Source organism: Abramis brama (assembly GCF_963993115.1).
Source record: "Abramis brama genome assembly, chromosome: 4".
NCBI classification, from domain to species: domain Eukaryota; kingdom Metazoa; phylum Chordata; class Actinopteri; order Cypriniformes; family Leuciscidae; genus Abramis; species Abramis brama.
In genome coordinates this window covers 54,675,801-54,684,556 of record NC_139966.1, presented here as the reverse complement: position 1 = coordinate 54,684,556, position 8,756 = coordinate 54,675,801, and the positions used below count along the sequence as shown (strand labels likewise).

The window sequence follows — 8,756 nt, the reverse complement described above, 5'->3', positions numbered from 1 at the left end:
TGAAAAACATAAGCTATCATTCATGGCATTAAGTACACAAAGGTAGACAGTAATTTGACATGGAGTGACGCTCTTTTTATCTACGACTATAAATTGTCAAGAGAGACCTACCAATCAAAATGAATCATTACTGAGGACATTTGATGGCTTGATAATTTATCTTAATTTTTACTCTTCAGTCTCTTACCTGCTGTCAGTGTGATAAAGAATGAGGTTCTCAAGAGGTTTCTAAAAACCACCACCAGCACACACACACACACACACACACACACACACACACACACACACACACACACACAACAAGGGCAGTCAGAAACAACTAAAACACCAAATTAACTCAATAAGAACAATAAAGACAAACTTTCTGTAAGGAGATATTATTGTTCTGGTTATATCCGCTGACATGTTATACCTACTTAATAGAAGGAGCCTTAAAATCAACCGAAAACTACATGTAATGTGAAACCATCAAACTAAGAGGCATCATGTCTAAGCTGAAACCTTTTCAGAATTCACAGAACCTAAACCAGTCTCTGAGCAAACAACAAAAAAACTCAGTTTCATTTTATTTTAATCAGCAAAGTGTGAAATCTTTGATGGGAATGCTTTCATGCACTAGCACGAAATTTTTATAAATTCTAAGCTCCGCTGTTATGAAAAAAATGTCTGGTGTTATTTAGATCTGATTTCTTTTGGTTAGTTTAATAAAGTTCAGAAATGTGACTTCTTAATTTATGCTTTAATCTTTTTTGTTAAGCCATCACTGTGTTCAATATTTTCTTGCTGGATAATAATATATACATAAACATATAGAATATAAACATATAGGTGAGCTGTTCGCGTTTAATTGGGTTGCATAATCGCACATGTATTTTGTTAACTGCCATGAGGTTAACAGTTCTGATAGATCTAACCAGCTTAAAATGCAACCATGGGCAATTTATCTTTGGTTCTGGGTTTGCATTAATGGCGTCACATTAAGCAGTTAGTATAATCTGTGATTCTTTTATCTGAATTTCATATGCCAATTATTATTTTCAAAGCCCTCCTTATAGGAACCCTTTATATCCAATGTCCATTTCCAAAGAAGCTCAGTATTCAATTCAAAATTTAATTCAATTCAAAAGCTAATTAGGCCTACCTTATTACATAACCAAGACTGCAAAAATTATTTTCTTGGCCCGTGTTAGTTAATTAAGCTATGAAAGACTATATGTCTTTTCTTTTGGTTAAACCTATAGAGCTGTTCAGTCAAGGCAGGTATAACTTGCTATTGATTGTCTTGAGATTTTCTTATCGATATTTAGAATGGCATTTTTCCTTTATGAGCAAAATAAGGTCCATGGTTAAAGGAATAGTTTACCCAAAAATGAAAATGTTGTCATCATTTACTCACCCTCAAGTTGTTCCAAACCCATATTAATTATTTTTTTTCTGTGGAACACAAAATAATATATTTTGAAGAATGTCGGTAACCAGACAGTTGATGGGCCCCACTGACTTCCATAGCCAATAGCGTTTAGTTTATATCACAGCTCAGCCAGAGCCGTTGAGCTCGGTAAAGCCGCAGTTTCCTCCTAATCTTGAACCGTTTATCCTACTAATCTCCTCCATACCGCTTTAAAATATCATTCTGTACAGAATTGAAATGGGTCCGATACGTTTTCTGGTCTGGACCGACCTGCACATATGATCCGCTCTGTGCTATCATGTCTCTGGACTGGAGCTGTACCGGTTCATGTGACGCTAACGTCAAACCAGACTTCATTTGCCACGATGGAAAGCATATTTGCACTGTCTGAATCGTTCCCATTATGCATTTAGATTCTAGAGAGCATTTGATTGGACACAAAATCTGATGAGAAACTGAAATGCAGAGTGGTGTCATCGATGTAAGTTAGAGACTATAAGTTTTGAATACTTATTTCTTCTTAATGTGAATTCTGTCGTTGTTTTGAAGCACACTCGCTTATAGATATATTAATAATAAAAGCCAATTTTTTTTTGATTTCATGGGGACTTTAACCACTGACCCAATTTTTCTCATAAATTGAAAACCTCTCTTTTAAAACCCTATAGGAATTTCTCCCAGCTCAAAGTGCAAATACTCTTCTTTCGTTTTTAACTTCAAACTAAACCATTTTTTTTAAAGCCAACTCAATTCAGTGCAAGCTAGTTGGTTGCTGGTTTAGCTGGGTAAACTGGTTGTTCCAAAAAACATCTTCAGCAATATTTCAAGCAAGAATCTAGCCTCCAAATAAACATTTAAAAATACTTTACTTTGAGTATTATCCCTATAGTGGACAATTTTGCATGTGAAAAACGCATAATGAGGGGCGAAATTACGAATCCTACTATGGGAACATGTAGGCTCATGAATATTAATTACCCGATGCAGACGTTGCCATCCAACTGTAAAAACATATTATTAAAGTGACGCTGACGTTGCGTCGTTACTTTCCTACGGCTCGTCGTAGCTTATCAATATTAATAACCAAACCTTTCCCATAGTAGGGTAGGGTTCACACAATCAGGAAATGCAGCGAGATCACCTGACGCGTCGTCATTGCAGTCGCGCTTCCCTCCTCACAGCAGACCAACAACAACATGGCTCCCAAAGACCAACACACACACATGATGCTCTGGCTTTTCCTCCTGGCGCTTGTCCAGACCGCCGAGGCGTTTGACGGAGGAGATGCTCTGGCTTTACTCTTGGGCGCGACCGTGACGCTCGTGGGAATCTGCGCGTGCTTGGGCTGGTACGCGCGCACACGGAACGGCCAGTTTTGAGGATCAATCTGCTGATCAAGGCCTCATCCGGAAATGTGACTGAGTGCAGAAGGACTGTCATGCATTTCTACTCAAGAGAATTGGAAATGCACGCAGAGGAAAGGATTTTATTCTTGACGTATTATCCATTTCAATGACACTATCCTTCCTGCCCCTGTGCACCACGTGAGAAACTTCTACATTGTCAGCGTTGAAAAGTCCATTAGATTACCACTGCATGAGAACAACATCATGCAGACATTCTCTGACACATTTCTTTGGACTTGGACATTCTGGCGGGCTTGTGATGGTCTCCTGCCATGTTACAATCACTGCAAGACAATCTGCTTTCAATTTCAATCCTAAACTTGTTGAATGCTTTCTCTGTCTGCATAAAGCATTTAATGTCTTTGCCAATGTGCTTTAGAGAGGGAGGGTGATGACGTTTGCTTTGTCTGTTTAAAGTTTGTACATGTTAACTATATGTGCCTAGTGTCCATGTATGAGACTTTGCATCTGTTGCAAATTAATAGACTGAAAATTGAATAGCGCTTTCATTTTCATTAACTTTTAATTCTTTGCAAAATGCACACTGAAATAAACTGCATATACAGTGATTGCAAAAGTCATTCCTTCAAAGTCATTGAAATACATATAATAAACCAAGTTACATTTTCAAAAAATGATGGCAGCCATATTTCTCATGCAAAATTAATTTCACAAAAGGGTTTTAAATTGATATAAAACAGCATGTATTGTTTAAAATTAAGACAAAAAGGATTTGGACACTTTATTTAATTATGTATTTTTACAACTCTTTTACAACTTACATTGCACACAAGGTGTACATTTTTCAGTTCATGCAGTCTGATTTGAACCTAACACCTTATTTTACTGTTTGAGCTAAAGGAAATTTAGCCAGATGCCGGTCCAGCTTGTAAAAGGTTGTTGCAAGCATTCTACATGATCAAGTTATTATTAAGTGTTCAAAAACAAACTTTGGGGTCACTGCATGTCCAGTGCCAAGTATGCAATAGAACTAGACACCCATGTTGGTTCTTATTCAGGGCAATGAGGTGTATCACACACAATAGGCAGTGTCAATTATTGATGCTGAGTAAGTGTATCCTGTGCTGAACCATATGTAATATAGGCTAGCCACTCCTTCTAACATATTCAAATACACAATGAAAGTAATACCCCTGATTAGATAAGTTTAAGTTCAAGGTTTCATTTGTCAAATACAGTATGATACACGGTGACACATTATACAGTATAAACAAGAATAAAGTTTTGTTAAATATAAGGTGGCTTTATTATAAATAAAGCCCACCATTATTTTCTCTCTCCCATATATAGATAGATAGATAGATAGATAGATAGATAGATAGATAGATAGATAGATAGTGACATATAGGCTATTGACAGATACAGTATACACAGTAAACATTTATTATAACACATGCGACGATGTATATTATACAAAAGGGCAAAAGGGATCCGTGATGCTGCTGCACCCATCAGTGCAGATGATGCTGCTGCTGCTGGGATCACAAATAGCGCCAGTGCGCATGCGCCGCCCGCACCGTTTACTGTATAATCACAGTGGGGGAAAAAGAGCAGGCAACAAAACTAAACCTTTTTTTACGGCAAAGTGACTGCTGCCATGTAAATAACCGCCAGGGAAACAAAGGGGGAATATCAACAGGTATGTTTTTAATTGATATTTTATAGCGTTGTCTCTGTTGCACTCGATATTTGCATGCATGTATTTGAAGGAATAGCTGTGCCTATAATGGACGCTCAGCCATCCAGAAATCATTCCGTTTTAAAAAGCAAAGGGAAAAATTGACCGCTTGTGTGCTAAATTCACACGCATTCACCCAAATGATCCTGTATCTGTTGCTTATTTTTATACAACGCACTAAAACGTCTTCAATGGTGGATGATTTTGTAAAAATGCAATTGTATACAGAGGTTTATTATTTATTATATAGGGAAAGGCTCTTCGTGCATTTATAGCTATGAAAGAAACGACGGCTATTGTATAGAGTCGGATAATAGATGCAATCTATTGTTTGTTTTTGTTTTTTTACTCGAATTCGTCGTCATATCAATACTAATTGTTTATAAACAAATAAATCTAGGTTAGAGAGAGAAAAAAATAGAGATGCAATTCTAAAGCATGTGCTTTTCCCCAAATGACTTGCATTATATTGTGTTGTTGCACTGAACGTCTGTATGGAAGCCACAAATAATCTATATTTTTACATATAAAATATAACATGATGCATTTCTTCATATTCCTTTACACAGCCAGTCAAATGAGGATTCATGATTGATTTTCCACAGTATCATGATAAACAAGAGAGAATGAACACGGTTAGATTCTGCAGGATCTTTGGGTGTGATCAACAGCTTTTCTTGCTGCATTTAGACAAATGTTCCTTTCGGGTGTAGCTGATAACAATCATTAGATTCCACGTCTTTTTCCATTATACCACAGATGAATACGCCTCTAGACGGATGTCTGGTCGTGGTGATGAGCATCTTGTCGACTGCACTCTCTTTCTTTGCAATTATTTATTTAATTTGCCTTGGAAAAGGGGAGACGTTGGGGGTGGGGGTCTGTTATTTTAACCAGGATTTATGTTGGTGTCCAACGGCGAATCCTTATGCTGAATTAAGCAACTGTGTGAGCTCGACATAGACGGCATACCGTCGCAGCCGCAATTTTGTATGCAATTAGAAAAAAGAGCCCCAATGACAAAAGAAATGAGCGATGCAATGCAAAGCCCCCCAGTTTGTTTTGTGTGAGCGAATCCTAATGGGTGGATCGTGTTTTTCAGGCATCCTTTTAGGTGTGATGAGACAAAGGAACAAAGGATGCCTTAGAAGAGAGGCAGCGAAGAACAAGGCTGGAACCTGCTTCAAAGCACACCAGATGGATCTATCGCTCCACTCTCCATCTAGATCATGATACTTGGCTAAAGCTTTAAGCGTTCTCTATGATCCCTTCTCCATCTATGGCGAACTACAGCCATGCAGGGGACCACAACATCTTGCAGAATGTCTCTCCGCTCGCCACTTTCCTTAAACTGACCTCCTTGGGTTTCATCATCGGCGTCGGCGTGGTCGGAAACCTCCTGATCTCCATCCTGCTGGTCAAAGACAAGAGCCTTCATCGAGCGCCCTACTATTTCCTGCTGGACCTCTGCGCTTCGGACATCCTGCGCTCGGCCATCTGCTTCCCCTTCGTGTTCACCTCCGTCAAGAATGGCTCAGCCTGGACGTACGGCACCCTGACTTGCAAAGTGATCGCCTTCTTGGGCGTGCTCTCCTGTTTCCACACTGCCTTCATGCTGTTCTGCGTTAGCGTGACGCGGTACCTGGCCATTGCCCACCACCGTTTTTACACTAAGCGGCTGACCTTCTGGACATGCCTGGCCGTCATATGCATGGTGTGGACCCTGTCGGTAGCCATGGCGTTCCCTCCGGTGCTGGACGTTGGCACGTACTCCTTCATCCGCGAGGAGGACCAGTGCACCTTCCAGCACCGCTCCTTCCGTGCCAATGACTCGTTGGGCTTCATGCTGCTCCTTGCACTCATCCTCCTGGCCACCCAGCTTGTCTACCTCAAGCTCATCTTTTTCGTCCATGACCGCCGAAAGATGAAGCCGGTCCAGTTCGTGCCCGCCGTCAGCCAGAACTGGACCTTCCACGGCCCGGGAGCGAGCGGCCAGGCCGCGGCCAACTGGCTGGCCGGCTTCGGCCGGGGTCCCACGCCTCCGACCCTGCTGGGAATCCGGCAGAACAGCAATGCGGCGGGCCGCAGGCGTCTGCTGGTGCTGGACGAGTTTAAGACTGAAAAGCGGATAAGCAGGATGTTCTACATCATTACCTTCTTCTTCCTGAGCCTGTGGGGACCCTACCTGGTGGCCTGCTACTGGAGGGTGTTCGCCCGAGGCCCAGTGATCCCGGGAGGCTACCTGACAGCGGCCGTGTGGATGAGCTTCGCCCAAGCGGGAGTCAACCCCTTCATCTGCATCTTCTCCAACCGGGAGCTCCGGCGATGCTTCAGCACCACGCTCCTCTACTGCAGAAAATCCAGGTTACCGAGGGAACCCTACTGTGTTATATGAAGGTTCAGTGGCATTTTTTGTTTTTCTTATGTGGTTTTTGTTTGGATGCCCTGGTTGATCAGGGATGTGTTCAATTGTACAGCTCTCTCCTTCTCCTCTTCCTCTCGCTCCCTTTTCGAGGCCTGTAGTTGAACCGTCCGAATGGAATAAGATGATGAACACAGACAGAGGACACGTCTCACGTTTATGTTCTAGTAAACAACCAACGCGAAAGGCCATTTGAAACCCAATACGCAAAAAAAAAAAAAAGAAAATGAAAAAAAAAATGTGAAAAAAAATTAAAATTAAAAGAAAATAAAAAATGGATACATCAAAAAGGGACTTTGGATATCTGGAAGACTCTGGAACAGGTGTAAAAGAAATCAAACTGTTACCTTAAGGAATCACTGGAATTTGTGTCTAAAAAGTTGCACTAACGAGAAGACCAGAAGATGCTTTTTTCGCTCAGTTGCATTGCAAGGATGTCTTGTTTTTCCCAAACTGAAATACGAATGCTTTAATCTGCAACAGACTTCTCTTTCACTGTAAGTAAACAAAACATGTGGGGTGACTAACTGTTGGAATACACCTTCACGAGAGGATAAATTGGTTTAAATGTAAGTGATATCTTTTTTCCTTTTAGGGTTGGGTTGGGGCGGGGCGGGCTGGTGGGCGGGTCTTAAGGGGGCGGGTCCTGTCGTGTGGTTTTCGATTTGCAACTTAAATTATTTCCTGTAGTTTTATGATCCATATGGTATGTCTCTGTTGTCTGGCAATGTTATTTTCTTATCTCATTTTTCTAAGTCTAAAAACAAATGTTTGAATTTTAAAACATTGCTCTTGAGAACCTTGTACTTAAACTGACAGTGGAGAACCAGTTAAGCTAAGTTGAGTACGGCATATCCATGTACCCGAACACGCAAATTTTGTTACAGATACCACTCCAGCTGTTCTTGCCTTAATGGTTCTGGTGTTTTGTTCATGTTTTCATTTGCAAGGTGAGGGTTGTTTTCTAAATCCGCTCCTCTGAAATGTCTTTTCACATGAGGGTGAAGTGCATTTTCATTTGAAAAACAGTATCCACCACCAACGCCATCACATGCACAGCCCATTTCTTACCCTGTAACGTTTGCTACACCCCACCGAGTGCGCAGAGCACAGGGAGCATGTGTGTGTGGACGTCTGTGCGTGAGTGTGCGCGTGTGTGCGAGAGTGCTAGACGAACAGCTGTCATGTCAAGACCAGAGCCTTAGTCTGAAATCTTGCACAATTTGTAAAAAATGTAATAGGAAAAACAAAAAACATTGTATTTAAGGCACAGAGTCTTGTTTCTACTTTCCCAACATTTGCTCTCTACTAATTGTTTTGATTAACTTACTTTTTCTCTTGTGGCCATTTTAATATTTATTCTGTATTCTTTTTGTATATTATAGGTAGATAGTGTGTAAGTTTGTGAGTCTTTCATTTTGAAGTCCCGAATGTGAGTACTGTTTAAGTTAGGACTGCAATTGCTGAAAGTTAACTGTGTAATCTGTTGCTTACATTTTTGAAAATAAAATTTTACATTTTGCAAAACCTGTTCTTGCTATTTACTCCAAAAAAGTACGCTTGGTTAAGCAGACCCAAAGCAAAATGAAAGCTCAATTAGCGGGGAAAACATGTATAAATATTGACCGAGGCAGGCTAACAAGCTTATCTTTGCTATTAATGATCGCTTCGCATTGAACTGTCATGATTAGTCTCTCGCTAATATGTTTCTGTGCCCTGTTTGTCTTCCTGTTTAATTACTGTAAAAATGTCCTCTTGTCTCCTCTCTGATATTACTAGGCTCACTTTAGCCATTATGTGCTTTTTGCTTTGTCACTT

The 8,756-nt window shown here is 40.5% G+C and overlaps 1 protein-coding gene across 1 annotated transcript; it reads left to right on the top strand.

The window, feature by feature from the left end:
• The first annotated feature begins 2,785 nt into the window (after positions 1-2,785).
• gpr85 (G protein-coupled receptor 85) lies at positions 2,786-8,465 on the top strand. Its single transcript, XM_084110733.1, has 2 exons — positions 2,786-4,477; positions 5,619-8,465. The coding sequence occupies exon 2, from the start codon at positions 5,778-5,780 to the stop codon at positions 6,909-6,911; it is 1,134 nt and encodes a 377-aa protein (XP_083966859.1). The 5' UTR covers positions 2,786-4,477; positions 5,619-5,777; the 3' UTR covers positions 6,912-8,465.
• The last annotated feature ends 291 nt before the right edge of the window (positions 8,466-8,756 follow it).

Excerpts from the sequence above, each read along its gene's own strand:
- gpr85 (XM_084110733.1), top strand. The coding sequence starts at position 5,778 with ATGATCCCTTCTCCATCTATGGCGAACTACAGCCATGCAGGGGACCAC.